General features: G+C 44.1%; 1 protein-coding gene across 5 annotated transcripts in view; it reads right to left on the minus strand.

Moving 5' to 3' along the window:
* Positions 1 to 17,978, minus strand: part of UIMC1 (ubiquitin interaction motif containing 1) — a 107,583-nt gene that overhangs the window by 34,240 nt on the left and 55,365 nt on the right. For all 5 annotated transcript variants that reach the window (XM_051844464.2, XM_070076435.1, XM_051844463.2 and 2 more), the window contains 2 exons: positions 12,250 to 12,353; positions 5,394 to 5,547 (listed from right to left, as the gene is read on the minus strand). In XM_051844464.2, the coding sequence (XP_051700424.2) occupies positions 5,394 to 5,547; positions 12,250 to 12,353 (258 nt within the window). The remainder of the gene's footprint in view (positions 1 to 5,393; positions 5,548 to 12,249; positions 12,354 to 17,978) is intronic.

Genomic DNA, 17,978 nt, shown 5'->3' on the forward strand with positions numbered 1-17,978 from the left:
TGCTTTACTTTTTCTCCAAAATATTTATCATCACTTGACATACTGTATGTATATTTTTTTATTGTGTGCTTCCCACTACTAGGATATAAGCTCCATGATATCAGGGCTTTTGTTCATTATATCTGGTATACAGTAGGTATTTAATAAATACATACTGCATTGGGAGCTTTATTTTCATAGATGGATAAAACAAGTGAATTAACTAAAAGTTGTCTCAAATACTTTTTCTAGAAAACAAATGCCAAGGGAACCTACATTGTTCTAGTTTAGATGAATTTAACGAATCTTATCCTCTCAAACAATACCTTTAAGAACAATCCCCCCTTCAATTTTTTCAGTTCTGAACAGATAGCCATGTCAGTAAGCAACAAACTGAGCAGACTGAGACAACTTAACCAGAGTGTAGTATTATAATCAAATAAAACTTACAGCAAAGTTAATCAGACATGTATTTAATGATATGCATAATTGTTATTGTACTGCACGGTAACTAGGCATAAATGGTAGACACTTCATGTAAATGACTCTAATTACTATTTCTTTTATACAGCCAAACCAAGCATGTCTGGGATGAGCTTCAGGGGAAAACAGGAAGGAGGAGAAAGCTGCATACCTAATTCTGGGAGGCATTCCTCCCCTGTTCCACTCTACCCCCCCACCCCCAACAAGGCATTAGGCTAATAGTTTCCCAGCCTGGGTTATGTATCTTCTAGCAGAGTAACTCTTTCCCTTCCACAGTAGGGGAGGCTTCTTTTTACCAAAGATTAAAACATTAGGCTGGGGTCTCAACCAGTCACAAAGCTGCATAACACAACAATGACTACCTTCTGTCTCTAGCAAGGACAGAAGCAGGCAAGCTGGTGGGGAAACAAAGTTAACAGACCAAGCTTACTAAAGGTCCATTATATTCCAGGTACACTAGTAAATGGTTTGCATAATTCCTCTAACTACTTCCCCAACCTATTCACACTTCAGTTTTGTTCCCAGGAAAGTAAAGGCATAAGTGAAGAGTGGGAAAACTCCAAAGAGAACTAGAAATCCCTGCTCCAAACACTCACAGGGCCTGAAATGTTATCAGACAGGATGATTTAGACTAGCAAGCTAACACTACTAGGAAAATTAATAGGAAGCTATTCTTTAGTTGCCCTTTCCTTTGTTTTCTATCTTATTTATTATCTTTCAATAGGTTTATCCAAACCTATCCAGCCTTCACAGCCCAGGCTAAGCCTTTGCTCTCTGGAACATCATCCCTATTCACTGCAGTTCTCTCTCCCATTGTACTCACTGTCAGAACATTCACTTGGGTATACCATCATTCATTTTGTGTCCTCTTGTAACTAATTTCTTAAGTAAATATTAATTTCTCCCAATAAAAATATAAGTTCCTTGATGGCAGAAATCTTGTTTTAAACTTCTTTAGTAATCCACATAAAGTCTAGCATCACCCACATAACAAAAAGTGGGCCGGCGCTGCGGCTCACTAGGCTAATCCTCCGCATTGCCGCGCCGGCACACCGGGTTCTAGTCCCGGTTGGGGCGCCGGATTCTGTCCCGGTTGCCCCTCTTCCAGGCCAGCTCTCTGCTGTGGCCTGGGAGTGCAGTGGAGGATGGCCCAAGTACATGGGAGACCAGGAGAAGCACCTGGCTCCTGCCATCAGATCAGCGCAGTGTGCCGGCCACAGCGCACTGGCCACGGCGGCCATTGGAAGATGAACCAATGGCAAAAGGAAGACCTTTCTCTCTGTCTCTCTCTCTCACTGTCCACTCTGCCTGTCAAAAAACAAAAATTAAAAAAAAAAAGTGTTCAATAAATATTTGGATGAATTACAGGTAAATAGGCAGTAGAAAGGAATCAAATTTCTGGTTCTTGGTAGACAAGCTGGTAAGCTGGCACTGAAGAAGAATGCAATACTTTGCATTTGTCTTTATCATACTTCAGAATATTTTTATAATAAATAACCCTATGAAAAAGAAAATGTAACCATCATTCATAACACAGCAGACATCCTCAGTTGGAGGTTTGAGGCATTTGGATTAGAGCCACAGACAAATGGTGCCAAGAATATAAGGACTAGATCCTATTATATCAGAAAACACATTTATATCCATATAATGTCTGAAAGCTACAAGACCGAAGTGTATACCTAACTGAGTAGCATCAGGCAGAGTCACCGACCCTAGATCCAGCAGAATAAAGATAATCTGAAAGGTGATGATGGATAAGTCTCAGTCTACTTTGCCACCTGATGGTGTCAGCTTCTCAACAAGTTCGATGAGTAAAACACAACAATGTGTTAAAGAGTCACTTGAGCTGCTCATATCCCATATTAGACTGCCAGTTTCAGTCCTGGAACCTCTGCTTCCAATCCAGCTTCTTGCTAGCACGCCTACAAGGTAGCTGAGGATGGTTCAAGTACTTGGGTTCTTGTTACCCACATGGGAGACCTGGATGGTGTTCATTGCTCCTGGCTTCAGTCTGGTCCAATTTCAGCTTTTTCAGGCATTTGGGGAGCAAACCAGCAAATGGAAGATACCCTCTACCTAATCCCCATAATTTGGTATTTGAAAGGCAGGGTGACAGAGACAGAGATCTTCCACCTGCTGATTTACTCCCCAGATGGCTACAATGGCCGGGGCTGGGTCAGGCAGAAGCCAGGAGCCTGAAACACCATCCAGGTCTCCCACGTGAGTGGCAGGGACCCAAGCAGCTGGGCCATCTTCTACTGCCTTCCCAAGAGCATTAACAGAGAGCTGTGTCACAAGCAGAGCAGTCAGAACTCGAACTGGCAACCACATGAGATGCCAGAGTTGAAAGTGTAGGTTTAACTCACTGCATCACAACACCAGCCACCCCCCCACCTCAATTTTTTTTTAAGGAATAAATTGTGGATTTAGTAGTACAAATTTGCATTTGGCTTGAGAAAATTCAGAAACAAGTCTGAATCAATTTCAACAGAAAGGACTTGGGGTGGTGGGCTCCCTTACCACACTCTAGTACAGAAGAACACACTTAACAGCAATTATCATGCAGCTGAAAGGTACACAGTGAATGCTAAAGCTTCCTGTCTGAGCATAAACTAGCAGAGTTTAGTATGAGACCTAAGTGGGAACTACCTTGTACTACTTCTTCACTAATAATTCTGACCTGAAATCATCTATTTCTAGAGTTCAAATGGACATTCAGCTTACTCTCAAGCTCATTTAACTCTGGACCTCAATGTTGAGTTAATTCACTGACTCAGATGACTTATACCAGCTGTGTAAGTCTGCTTGGTGAGATAGATAAGAAGCCTCTTCTCTCTCTGTTCACCAAATGTTTAGTCCCAGAATTTTTCCAGTCACTAGAACTCTCAGCTATAAAATCAGACTAAAAAGCTATGTCAAATTAAAACTGCCTCTAAATTTCAGTTCTTCAGTGCTACTCAACATCCCACACTAGAGTATTTAGGTTCAATTCCTGGCTCCAGCTCTGATTCCAGGTTCCTGCAAATGCAGACCCTGGGGAGCAGCAGTGGTGTTCTCAACTGATTGGGCTCCTGCCACCTATATGAGAGACCTGGAATGGGATTCAATATACCAGATTCAGCCAAGACCCAGTCCTGGCTGTTGCAGGCATTTGGAGAATCAATCAGAAGACAACAGACCATGCCCTCCCATTTTCCCCACCTCCTTCCCAAATAAATACATAAACACTTTGTCTTTTTTTTTTTTAATTTTTTTTAAATTTTTTGACAGGCAGAGTGGACAGTGAGAGAGAGAGAGACAGAGAGAAAGGTCTTCCTTTGCCGTTGGTTCACCCTCCAATGGCCGCCGCGGCTGGCGCGCTGCGGCCGGCGCACCGCGCTGATCCGGTGGCAGGAGCCAGGAGCCAGGTGCTTTTCCTGGTCTCCCATGGGGTGCAGGGCCCAAGCACCTGGGCCATCCTCCACTGCACTCCCTGGCCACAGCAGAGAGCTGGCCTGGAAGAGGGGCAACCGGGACAGAATCCGGCGCCCCAACCGGGACTAGAACCCGGTGTGCCGGCGCTGCTAGGTGGAGGATTAGCCTAGTGAGCCACGGCGCCGGCCTCTTTTTTTTTTTTTAAGATTTATTTATTTATTTGAAAGTCAGAGTTACACAGAGAGGTAGAGAGAAAGAGAGAGAGGTCTTCCATCCAATGATGGTTCACTCCTCAATTGGCTACAACGGCCAGAGCTGTGCCAATCCGAAGCCAGGAGCTCCTTCTGGGTCTCCCACATGGGTACAGGGGTCCAAGGACTTGGGCCATCCTCCACTGCTTTCCCAGGCCATAGCAGAGAGCTGGATCTGAAGTGGCACAGCCGGGTCTCGAACCGGCATCCATATGAGATGCCGATGCTTCAGGCCAGGGCGTTAACCTGCTGTGCCACAGCGCCAGCCCCCATAAACAAATTTTTTTAAAAGGAGCTGATGACCAAATTCAGATCCTCAACTTCTGCTGTATATAGAAGAGTACAATGGGGGCTGGTGCCATGGCTCACTTGGTTAATCCTCCGCCTGCGGCGCTGGCATCCCATGTGGGCACCGGGTTCTGGTCCCGGCTGTTCCTCTTCCAGCCCAGCTCTCTGCTGTGGCCCGGGAGGGCAGAGGAGGATGGCTCAGGTGCTTGGGCCCCTGCACCCGCATCAAACATCGGGGGGGGGGGGGGGCCCTGGCTCCTTGTTTCGGGTTGGCGCAGTGTGCCGGCCTTAGCGGCCATTTGGGGAGTGAACCGAGGGAAGGAGGACCTTTCTCTCTGTCTCTCTCTCTCTCTCACTGTCTAACTGCCTGTCAAAAAAATAAAATAAAATAAAAAAAGAAAAGAAATAAATTAAAAAAATTAAAAGATTAGATTTTTCCCTTCCTCTTCTACTGAAATATGTGTAATAAGACAGTGTATCTTGGCCGGCGCCGTGGCTCACTAGGCTAATTCTCCGCTTGCAGTGCTGGCACTCCAGGTTCTAGTCCTGGTTGGGGCACCGGATTCTGTCCCGGCTGCTGCTCTTCCAGTCCAGCTTTCTGCTGTGGTCCAGGAAGGCAGTGGAGGATGGCCCAGGTCCTTGGGCCCTGCACCCGCGTGGGAGACCAGGAGGAAGCACCTGGCTCCTGGCTTCGGATCGGCGCAATGCGCCAGCCATGGCAGCCATTTGGGGGGTGAACCAATGGAAAAAGGAAGACTTTTCTCTCTGTCTCTCTCTGTCTAACTTTGCCTGTCAAAAAAAAAAAAAAAAAAAAAAAAAGACAGTGTATCTGCCAAAAGCTATAATGAACATGAAATACTAGAAAATTAACTAGAGAGTAACAATTTTAAAGAAGAGCTGTATGTTTCCCCTGCATAATATTGTACAAAACCACCACACAAATGAAAGAGTTTGGCTGTTCTGATGAGTCTTTACCTGTATCTTGCCTCACCAGACCATTGCAGTACATGGCATGGAGCTCAATCTTTGTTGGTGGGAAGCCTTGGTCACACAGTGGACATAATACCTGGCTACTGGATGAGGTGGTAGAAGCAGGTATTTCCTTCTCAGTATCTTCCCTGTTACCAACCTAAAGAACAGGACAGATGGCTATTTAACAGTCTTAATTTGTAAAATATATTTCCTCCTAAAGAACTGCAAGAGATTCCACCCTATACTTCATTTAAGTTGCCTCTCAGTACTTGAAGGTTATTAGTTCCAGGACCCCCTATGACAGATAACAACATCTATAAATGGTCAAGTCTCTTGCATAAAACAGAGTCATATTTGCATATAACCTAGATACATCCTCTTAAATACTCTTAAATCATCTCTAGATTACTTATTACACCTACTATTATATATACATTATATAAATAGTAATTGTATTGTTCAGAGAATAGCAAGAAAAATGGTCTGTACATGTTTAGTACAAATACAACCACAGGCCTAACCCTTTCCTCAATCCATAGTTAGTCAAATTCACAGATGAAGATCTGTGCCCTTTTTACATATAAGTGTTACCAAACAGTAAAGTAACATGCACAAATCAGAACAAATAAGTGACAGAGCTAAAATTCAAACTCAGGACTACTTGGAAACTTGAGGGCACTGATCTCTACACTACAAGGCACAGTCCTCACTGCATCATTGTCTGTTGTGTTTCATATTTTGATTTTAAAGATAGTTTTTTAATCTCACAAAAGAACTGTGATCATTGCAACTTTAAGACAAAGGAAGTTAAAAGCCAAAACAGCTCTAAGCCAAAAGCAGCACAAAAGGATTTAAGAACACGAGTCTAGGAACCGGTGCTGTGGATAGCAGGTAAAGCCACCACCCGCAGCACCGGCATCCCATATGGGTGCCAGTTCGAGTCCTGGCTGCTCCACTTCTAATCCAGCTCTCTGCTATGGCCTGGGAAAGCAGTAGAAGATGGCCCAAGTCCTTGGGCCCCTGCACCCACATGGGAGACCCAGAAGAAGCTCCTGAATCCTGGCTTCGGATCAGCGCAGCTCCGGCCATTGCGGCCAATTGGGGAGTGAACCAGCAGATGGAAGACCTCTCTCCCTCTCTCTCTCTCTGCCTCTCTGTAACTCTTTCAAATAAATAAATAAATCTTAAAAAAAAAAAAAAAATAGGTCTGGAGTAGGCACTGGGCAAAATGGTCAAGCCACCACTTGAGATGCCAGAATCCCTTTTCAGAATTTCTGGGTTCAAGTCCTGGCTCTGCTGCCAATTCCAGCTTCTTGTTAATGCATTCCCTGGAAGACAGCAGATGATGGCCCAAGTAGTTGGGTCCCTGCCACCCCCACAGAAACTGGGACTGAATTCCCAGCTCCCAGCTTTGCCTTGGACCAGTCCCAGTTGTTGCATGCACCAGCGAGTGAACCAGACACACCAGTGGAGATCCCTCTCCCTCTCTGTGCCTTTCAAAATCTAATCTTTAAAAACATAAAAAAGAGCTGAAAAACTAACTGAAACTTAGTAAGTCTGTACTTAGATTAGCAACATATAACACCTCCTATATTTTGTGATTTTTTTTTTTGATTGAAGGAGGAAAATAAAACCTAAACACTGGAGAAGTCATTAGTTAAGATAATGAATTCTGCTGAAACCACTCTCAAAACTCTCTTACTCCTCTCAGTGCTTTATAGTCACCATTTCTCCTGTAGTTACCAGTCTCTCAGAGGCAGTTTATTTTATCTGCACAGGTTAGTCAGAGCCAAGAACTCTGCAGTGATTAATTCAACAGTACGTGTGAGCACTGCAGCACTACCACCTAACACGTGCTTTAAAGGACAGCATGTCCTGCACAGCTAGAGCTTCCATTTAAGAGCAAAGAGCATCCGAGGTTGTCACTACATCTTACTACTAGGGGGAAAAAATAAACCCTCTTCTGGGTCAAGAATTAAACAGGACCAAAACTGCAATAAATAAAAATAATTTTGTTTCTGATCCACTGGCATTTTTTGTTTTGTCGTAACTTGATCTCTAAGTTTAAGCCATTCCTAACATCTACTGCTCAAGTATGACCTAGAAGAATTGGAAAACAGGCCATCTAAACATCCAGTGAAATAATTTCTATACCTGCCAAAAATGTCCTGTTTTTGCAACACATCTATCTGCCTTTTACTAAAAAGACATATTCTAAAAGGGAAAAATAGAAAGAGGAGAAAAGAACTAATAGTGGTTGAGTTCTCATACTATGCTAGGCTGTGGCAAGCATTTCCATATGCATCTCTCAAAACACCCTGACTGGATAGCTGCATAACTCACTCCAGCATTACAGAAGGGGAAATTGAGGCCTGGAAAGGCAAAGTACCCTGCTGATTGCAAAGTTGGTAAGTGGATAACGCAGACCTGTCTGGCATCAAAACCTTCAGTAATTCTACCCTACTGTGTTGTGGCTAAAGCAAGAATCTTCCCTTCTACTTTATTTCTAGAAGCTGATGGTGCCATACATCAGGAGATTATCTGGTTCTATCATTCTGCTCTAGGAGGTAAGGACAGTTAAATGGGCCTGGAAATTCTAGGTGCTCGTTATTCCAAACTTAGCCACTGAGCTTCTTACAAAGGATTCTATGTTCAAAATCTTAAGCATTTTTGAGACAAAGCTATTTGAGTGCGGTGGGGGACATATGGCAGAATGGAGGGCACACCGTAAAATTTGCAAGGAACCTTGAATTACTGAAAGTTAGTGGTGACTGAGTAGTTATTTAGCATTCTTTTTTTTTTTTTTTTTTTTTTTTTTTTGACAGGCGGAGTGGACAGTGAGAGAGAGAGAGAGAGACAGAAAGCAAGGTCTTCCTTTGCCGTTGATTCACCCTCCAATGGCCGCCAAGGCTGCCTCGCCGCGGCCGGCGCACTGCGCTGATCTGAAGGCAGGAGCCAGGTGCTTCTCCTGGTTTCCCATGGGGTGCAGAGCCCAAGCACTTGGGCCATCCTCCACTGCATTCCCGGGTCATAGCAGAGAGCTGACCTGGAAGAGGGGCAACAAGGGACAGAATCCGGTGCCTGGACCAGACCGGGACTAGAGCCCGGTGTGCTGGCGCCCCGCAAGGCGGAGGATTAGCCTATTGAGCTGAGGTGTCCGCCTATTTAGCATTCTAAAACTCACTCAGCACTGGGTGTTCACACCCAGCACTATACTATTCCTTTGTATTCATCACAGGCTCTAAGAAATGCAAAGAATGTACCTTCAACTATTAGCCTTCAACCATTAAAGGGAGTAGTCTCTTACTGTCTTAGTTTGGATATGAGACCATTTCCAACCATATTTTGAGGTAACTCAGGTTTCACAACATTTTTGTATTAAAATATTTTTCTTAGCACCATTTAAAAGGTCTCTTTAAGATTAACTACCTATGGAGAAACCTCAAGAGTGAAAAATATAAGTGAGACAGCACTCGGGACTTTGGTCTTTGCAGAGTTGCTTCTACTTCTTTTAAAATGTTACACAGCTATTTCGCAAAAGAGATACTTGGACACGGAATCTTGGTCTCTTTAGATATTTTCTCCTTTACTATAGAATATTTTTTTTTAAACAATATTTATTTATTGATTTGAAAGGTGAAGTTCCAGAGAGAGAGGCAGAACAAGAGAGAGAAATCTTCTGTCTGCTAGTTCACTCCCCAAATTGCCACAATGGCCATGGCTGGGCCAGGCTGAAGCCAGGAGCCAAGAACGTCATCTGGGTCTCCAACATAGGGCTCCAAGTGCTTGTGCCACCTTCTATGCATTCCAAGGCATATTAGCAGGGAGCTGGATCAAAAGTGGAGCAGCCAGGACTCAAACCGACACCCATATGGCATCTGGCGCTGCAGTCTTTTTTTTTTTTTTTTACTGGCAGAGTGGACAGTGAGAGAGAGAGAGAGAGAGAGCAAGGTCTTCCTTTGCCGTTGGTTCACCCTCCAATGGCCACCGCGGCCAGCGCGCTGCAGCCGGTGCACCGCGCTAATCCGAAGCAAGGAGCCAGGTGCTTATCCTGGTCTCCCATGGAGAGACCAAGCATTTTGGCCATCCTCCACTGCACACCCGGGCCACAGCAGAGAGCTGGCCTGGAAGAGGGGCAACCGGGACAGAATCCGGTGCCCGGACTGGGACTAGAACCCGGTGTGCCAGCGCCGCAAGGCGGAGGATTAGCCTATTGAGCCGCAGCGCCGGCCTGGTGCTGCAATCTTAACCAGCCATGCCATAGCACTGGCCCACCACAGAATCATAATAAGACAGCTGACTTAAAAACTTACTAATTAGAGGTCAGTGTTGTAGCACAGCAAATTAAGCTGCTGCCTGGGATACTGGCATCGCATACTGAAGTGCTGGTTCAAGTTGTGGCTGCTCTACTTCTGATTCAGCACCCTGTTAATGTGCCTGGAAAAGCCGCAGAAGATGGCCCAAGTATTTGAGGGGCCCTGTACCTACATGGGAGACTCAAATAGAGTTGTTACAGGCTCCGCCTTGGCCCAGTCCTAGCAGTTATGGTCACTTGAGGAGTAAGCCAACAGATTGAAGATCTCTATCACTTTGCCTTTCAAATAAATCATTTTTTAAAATGCTCTAATTGGCTACTCCACTTTCGATCCAGTTCTCTGTTAAGGCCTGGGAAAACAGTAGAAGATGGCCCAAGTATTTGTGGGGCCCTGCATCCATGTGGGAGACCTGGAGGAAGCTCCAGGCTCCAGGCTTCAGATTGGCCCATGTCTGGTTCTAGCAGCCATTTGGGGTTTAAACTAATGAATAGAATCTCTCTCTCTCTCTCTCTCCCTCTTTCTCTCTCTCCCTCCCTCCCTCCCTCTGCCTCTCTGTAACTCTGTCTTTCAAATAAATTAAAAAAAAGTTTCTAAACATGCACTAATTGAACTAGTATTTCACTCTGAATACCTTTAGTAAACTCCTCTGAAAGCTGAATATTTGAGACTCCAACCATGGGTAATTCTCAAGCAAGATATTCAGAAAACATTATTTCCAAGGAAACCTCACTGCTGAGGGAAATCAGATCAAGAGAAACTACAGGAGATGGCACTGTGGCATTTGAACCGGCCATATGGGTGCCTGTTTGAGTCCCGACTGCTCCACTTCCTATCCAGCTCTCTGCTATGGTCTGAGAAAGCAGTAGAAGATGGCCCAAGTCCTGGGGCTCCTGCACCCAAGTGGGAGACCCAGAAGAAGCTCCTGGCTCCTGGCTTCAGCTCAGCTCAGCTCAGCTCAGGCCATTGCAGTCATTTGGAGAGTAAACCAGCAGATGGAAGACCTCTGTCTCTCTCTGGCTCTACCTCTCTCTGCAACTCCGTCTTTCAAATAAATAAAACAAATCTTAAAAAAAAAAAAAAAAAAAAAAAACAAACAGAGAGAGAGAGACTACAGTTCTGCAGTTCTGACTTGGGTATTCTAAATATCTCAATACTGTCAAGTAATTCTGTTATTAGCAAGCTGTAATGTAACAGTAATATCATTTAACAGCCACAATACATCACAAAGCAGTAAAACAATAACTTGTTTCCACACACACACACTACTACTACTTTCTCTGCTACATGTTCAATTAATTCAATCTTAATAACAACAATTATTTCTATCTCTATTTTACATATGAAGAACTGAAATTCAGAAAAGCATTTCTCTTCTGTGTTCCCCTAAATATTAGGGCTAAAACTTATGTTTCTGTCATGATATAAAATATTTTTCCCCTAAGATTGCTCATCTATTACATATCATTACAAAATGAAAGATGCCCTAGAACTTCGGAAACAAATCTGTGTTCAAATTCTAGTTCTACCATTACTAACAAATAGAGCAAATTTAAATATCTGGTGACCAGTATTGTGGTGCAGTGGGTTAAGGTGCTACCTACAATGCCAGCATTTTATATCAGAGTACCAGTTCAAGTCCCAGATGCTCTACTTCCAATCTAGCTTCCTACTAATGTGCCTGGGAAGACATCTGAGGAGGGTTCAAGTACTTGGGCTTAAGTACTTGCCACCTATGTGGGAGATTAGAATGAAGTTCCTGGGCCGGCGCCGCGGCTCACTAGGCTAATCCTCCGCCTAGCGGCGCCGGCACACCGGGTTCTAGTCCCGGTCGGGGTGCCGGATTCTGTCCCGGTTGCCCCTCTTCCAGGCCAGCCCTCTGCTGTGGCCAGGGAGTGCAGTGGAGGATGGCCCAGGTGCTTGGGCCCTGCACCCCATGGGAGACCAGGAAAAGCACCTGGCTCCTGGCTCCTGCCATCGGATCAGCGCGGTGCGCCGGCCACAGCACGCCGGCCGCGGCGGCCATTGGAGGGTGAACCAACGGCAAAGGAAGACCTTTCTCTCTGTCTCTCTCTCTCACTGTCCACTCTGCCTGTCAAAAAAATAAAAAAAATAAAAATAAAAAAAAAAAAAAAAAAAAAGAATGAAGTTCCTGGTTCCTGGCTTCAGCCTGGCCCAGACCTGGCTGTTGTGGTCATTTGGGGAGGGAACCAGTAGATGGAAGGTCTCCCTCTCTTTCTCTTTCTCTCTGTCATCCTACCTTTCAAAAATATAAATCTTTTAAAAAATTATTCAAATATCCTAAGCCTCCATTTCCTCATTTATAATAGAAATACTAATTTATAGAAAAGCACTTAAGAAATAGTAACTGCTATTATTAGGAATAGTGCTGACCCAATCTTAACTAATAGATTCTCAACTTGAGATAGATATCCCAAAAACTAAAACCTTGTACATTAAATCTTCTCAACCAAAATCAACATTGTTTCAGAAGGTCTACTAGCAGAAAGAAACAACTGAGGAAAATTATAGAGGAGAATATTCACCTTCTTATCCGCCATTATTATTCTTATTTCATCTGGAATGTCTCTGCTACTTGGAGAGACTTCTTTTTCAAGGTCAAAAATTTCAGGGGAACTCAGTTGTGTCTCTGTAATTTAAGAAATTCTTAATCAAAATTTCATTAATTCTCATTTTGTGTTTTCATAGTTAAAAAAACAAGCATCCACTTTTTTTCCTCAAAATTAGAGTATGATAATGCTACAGTGGCAATAGAGATTTAGTTTGTTTCTTCTTAAAGCTTCACTCAAGAATAATGTACACACAACAGAATTCACCAATTTTCAAAATACAGTGTGGTAAGTTTTGACAAATGTATACCATTTTATACATGGTACCATTTATACCATGTAATCACCACCCAATCAAGATACAAAACATTTCCAGCACCCTAAAAGTTCTCTTGTACCCCTTTGCATTCAATAATCAATCTACTCTACCTATAGTTGTGCCTTTTCTAGAATGTCATATAAATAGAATCACACAGTATGCAGTCTTTTGTGTCCAGCTTCCCTTACTTAGTGTAAGTCTGAAGCTCACCCACATTGCTACATATATCAGTAGTTCGATCCTTTTTATTGCTGAGCAGTATTCCATTGTTAAGATATATCATGATTTGTTTACCCACTCACCAGTTGACCCATTTGGCTTATTTCCACTATAGTTCTAAAGTATATTAATTTTGACAGAAAACAAAAATATGCCAATGTTAGTGCTAAGATGAAAGGGATAACTACAGAAAACAGGGGAAAAAAAACAGAAATTGGGACCAAAATAAAATATATATTCTAGACAAAGATATGATTTCTTTAACGTATTCTTTCCAAAATTTTAATTATTTATTTTCATCTTATTTGAAAGAGAGGCAGAGAGAGAGACTCCCCAAAAAACAAACAAAACTACAGAGACTGTGATCATCCATCTGCTGGTTCACTCCCCAAATGCCCAACAGCCATGGCTGGGCGAGGCCAATGCCAGGACACTGGTGTTTAATCAAGGTCTCCTGTATGTGTGGTAGGGACCCAAGCACTTGAGCCATCACCTGCTGCTTCCCAGGGTATACATTAGCATGAAGCTGTATCGGAAGAACAGAAGTTGGGACTAGAATCAGGCATTCCAATATGAGATGTGGACATCTCAGGCAGCAACTTAACCACTATGCCAAACACCTACCTCTAATTTAGTCATTGCTGTTGTTGTTATTTTTTTAATAAAACACAGAGAGGGGAGCCAGCACTTGGTATAAAAGGTTAAGCTGCCACCTGCAGTGCTGACATCCTATATGGGTGCCAGTTCAGGTCCTGGCTGCTCCACTTCTGATCCAGATCCCTGTTAATGCGCTTGGGAAGGCAATGGAAGACGGCCCAAGTGCTTGGGCCCCTGAACTTGAGTTGGGGACACAGAGGAAGCTCCTAGCTTCAGATCGGCCCAGCCCTAGTTGTTGTGGCCATTTGGGGAGTAAACTAGTGGATGGATGATCCCCCTCTCTCTGTTTCTCCCTCTGTCTATAACTCTGTCTCTCAAGTAAATAAAGAAATCTTGAAAACAAAAACAAAACACAAGGATCCCAAAGAACTCTCTTGCCCTCTTTTTAAGATTTATTTTGGCCGGCGCCGTGGCTCACTAGGCTAATCCTCCACCTAGCAGCGCCGGCACACCGGGTTCTAGTCCCGGTTGGGGCGCCGGATTCTGTCCCGGTTGCCCCTCTTCCAGGCCAGCTCTCTGCTGTGGCCAGGGAGTGCAGTGGAGGATGGCCCAGGTGCTTGGGCCCTGCACCCCATGGGAGACCAGGAAAAGCACCTGGCTCCTGGCTCCTGCCACCGGATCAGCGTGGTGCGCTGGCCGCAGCGCGCCGGCCACGGTGGCCATTGGAGGGTAAACCAACGGCAAAGGAAGACCTTTCTCTCTGTCTCTCTCTCACTTTCCACTCTGCCTGTCAAAAAAAAAAAAAAAAAAAAAAAGATTTATTTTATAGGGGCCAACACCATGGCTTACTTGGTTAATCCTCCGCCTGCGGTGCCGGCATCCCATATGGGCGCCAGGTTCTAGTCCCAGCCGCTCCTCTTCCAGTCCAGCTCTCTGCTGTGGCCCAGGAAGGCAGTGGAGGATGGCCCAAGTGCTTGGGCCCCTGCACCCGCATGGGAGACCAGGAGGAAGCACCTGGCTCCTGGCTTTGGATCGGCGCAGCGCCCCAGCCGTAGCAGCCATTTTGGGGGTGAACCAACGGAAAGAAGACTTTTCTCTCTGTCTCTCTCTCACTGTCTAACTCTGCCTGCAAAATTTAAAAAAAAAAAATTTTATTTTATAGGGGCTGGCGTAGTAGGCTAAGTCTCCACCTGTGGCGCCGGCATCCCATATGGGCGCTGATTCAAGTACTGGCTGCTCTACTTCTAATCCAACTCTCTGCTTATGGCCTGGAAAAACAGTAGAAGATGACCCAAGTGTTTGGGCCTGTTCACCTATATGGGAGACCTGGAAGAAGCTCCTGGCTCCTGGCTTCAGATCAGCGCAGCTCCAGCCAAGGCAGCCAATTGGGGAGTGAACCAGTGGATGGAAGATCTCTCTATATATATCTTTCTGCCTCTCCTCTCTCTGTGTAACTCTGACTTTCAAATAAAAAAAAAAAATCTTCAGTTAAACTTTCTGTAAATAGCTCAGTGTCCAACTATAAAGGCAAATTAAAAAGATATTAGCTCCTCAGAAATAAGCAATTCTAGTAGCATGCATAGTGTGGGCAAAGTCTGTAAAATCCTGCTTCTTCAACAAAATGAGTAACACTAAAAAGTGTAATTTTTAATCTCAGATCACTGAAAATATAAGAAATATTAAACAAAAGGAAAAGGTAACACACACTACTAGACTCAATCTGTGCTTTACTCATTCAGAACAAATTTACTCCAACAATTTAGATACATAGCTCTTAATTATATATTAAAAAGAAATTCCAGGAGTTTGGCTTCATGGAGAAGTAGCTATAGTTTCTCAGGAAAAGAAACATTAAAGTTATGGAAATCTCTTGCAATCTCATTTAGAAGTGGTTTATGTCAGGAAACAGTTGGACTTAATCAGCAGGCAAATGACAGCAAGTCATGACCATAAAAGCTATCTAACTAGTTATGAAGGGCTTGCTTTTCCCTTATTAATGAGGGCTTTCAAAATCACTGTATTTGCAGGTTTCTCTTGGGAGAACCCATGATGACGTCACATGCCATCATCCTAAACAGAAGACTGACAGAGTGACTTCCCAGAAAGATAGAGTTAAGTCAGCAGTCCCATAGAGAGAGCAAGAAAGCTTTCCTTTCACAAGATAGCAGAGCATTCTTGAGTGCTCCTGTTAAAACAGAGCACTTGGTAGTGGGTATCATTAGGCAGTAATTCAATTGTAAAACATTTCCAATGAATTAAGGAACCACTTAAATTAAAAACCAAAGTAAACTTCTAAAGTAAATAAATATCAGGGCTGGCAATGTGGCACAGCGGGTTAAGCCACTGCATGCAATGTCAGCATTGCATATGGGTGCTGGTTTGAGTCCTGGCTGCTGCACTTCTGATCCATCTCCCAGCTAATGTGCTTGGGACAGCAGCGAATGATAGTCCAAGTGCTCAGACCCTATAACCATGGGGGAGATCTGGATGGAGTGTCAGGCTCCTGGCTTTGGCCTGGTTCAGTCCTGGCTGTTGTGTCATTTGGGGAGTGATCTCCCTTCCTCTCTCTATAACTCTTTCAAATAAATAAAAATTTTTAAATGTAAATAAATATATTTATGATAGACTTCAAATGTTAAAAATATATGTAAGGCTTTCTTAGAACATATGTAAAGTAAGTTTGAGTTCCTATGGAAAACAAACTGAAAGGAACCAAATTTTAAAACATCTAGGGGCTGGCGCTGTGGCGCAGTGGGTTTAAAGCCCTGGCCTGAAGCACTGACATCCCATATGGGTGCTGGTTCTAGTCCCGGCTGCTCCTCTTCCGATCCAGCTCTCTGATGTGGCCTGGGAAAGCAGTAGAAGATGGCCCAAGTCCTTGGGCCCCTACACCCACATGGGAGACCCAGAAGAAGCTCCTGGCTTTAGATCGGCGCAGCTCTGGCCATTGTAGCCATCTGGGGAGTGAACCAGTGGTTGGAAGACCTCTCTCTCTGTCTCCACCTCTCTCTGTGTAACTCTTTCAAATAAATAAAATAAATCTTAAAAAAAAAAATCCAAGTGGGGCTGGCATTGTGGTTACCTGTGATGCCGGCATCCCATATGGGCGCCAGTTCGAGTCCTGGCTGCTCCACTTCTGATCCAGCTACCAGCTAATGTGCCTACGAAAGCAGCGGAGGATGATCCAAGTGCTTGGGCCCCTGCACCCACGTGGGAGACCCAGAATAAGCTCTGGGTTTGGCCCGGCTCAGCCCTGGTCCTTGCAGCCATTTAGGGAGTGAACCAGCAGACTGAAAGATCTTTCTCTCTGTATCTACCTCTCTCTAATTCTTTCAAATGAATAAATAAATTTCTAGTAAAAAAAAAAAAGCTATAAATATCTCTTTCCCTGGCAAGCTATAGGAGACCCAAGGGTAAAACCAAGTAAGACTTACAGTAACACTTGTTCAACATTTACTATCCACAGAGTTTGAACACTAGTCTGAACTCCCTCATATGGATAATGCTACTGACAAATAAAATGGACTCAATTTTTTAAAGAAGCCCAAAAAAGGAAATACAAGCTAAAAACAAAATCTTTAAAAAGTAGTGGTTCCTGTCACAAATCCTTTGTATTATACAATCATTCAACGTAAAAGTTCCCTTGGATAATCTAAGTGGTTATCTTAGTTCCTTCAAAATTATTTTGGGGCCGGTGCTGTGGCATATAGGGTAAGGCTGCTGCCTGCAGTGCTGACATCCCTTATGTGCACTGGTTCTAGCCCCGGCTGCTCCACTTCCGATCCAGCTCTCTGCTATAGCCTGGGAAAGCAGTGGAGGATGGCCCCAGTCCTTGGGCCCCTGCACCTGCGTGGGAGACCCAGAAGAGGCTCCTGGCTTCAGATCAGCACAGCTCTGGCCGTTGTGGCCCATGGGGAGTGAACCAGCAGATGGAAGACCTCTTTCTCTCTCTGCCTCTCCTTCTGTGTGTAACTCTGACTCAAGTAAATAAATCTTCAAACCAAAAATTATCTTTTAAATCTAAATCCATCCATGTGCAACTTTGAATGAGCATCTCTTATGCTTAAAGCAAAGTACAACTAACAAAACACAAACTAAAGCACTTAAAGTATCTTGTCTAAAATTAAAAATAAGTCTTGGGTCAGGCATTTGGCATAGTAGTTATTATGCCACCCATTTGAGACACCTGCATCCCACCATGTTCAATTCTCAGCTCTATTCCAGACACTAGTTTCCTGCTAATGCAGACCCTGGGAGACAGCAGGGTCTGCATTAGCAGGACTCAAGAGGCTAGGTTGCAGCAACCCACATGGAAGTATCTAGACTGCATTCCCAGCTTCCAGCTTCAGTGTGACACAGCCCCAGCTATTGCAGCATTTGAAGAATGAACCAGCAGATGGTTGTTTCTCCCCTACCCAAAACAAAATAAAATTTTTTAATTAAAAATAAGTCAATGACAGAACTGTCCCCAAAATTCTAGACACCATATGCAGTAAGAACTCAATGAATGGTAATATTAAAACTAACTGGAGGAGCTGGCGCTGTGGTATAGCAGGTAAAGCTGCTGCCT

Source organism: Oryctolagus cuniculus, chromosome 6, assembly GCF_964237555.1.
Source record: "Oryctolagus cuniculus chromosome 6, mOryCun1.1, whole genome shotgun sequence".
NCBI classification, from domain to species: domain Eukaryota; kingdom Metazoa; phylum Chordata; class Mammalia; order Lagomorpha; family Leporidae; genus Oryctolagus; species Oryctolagus cuniculus.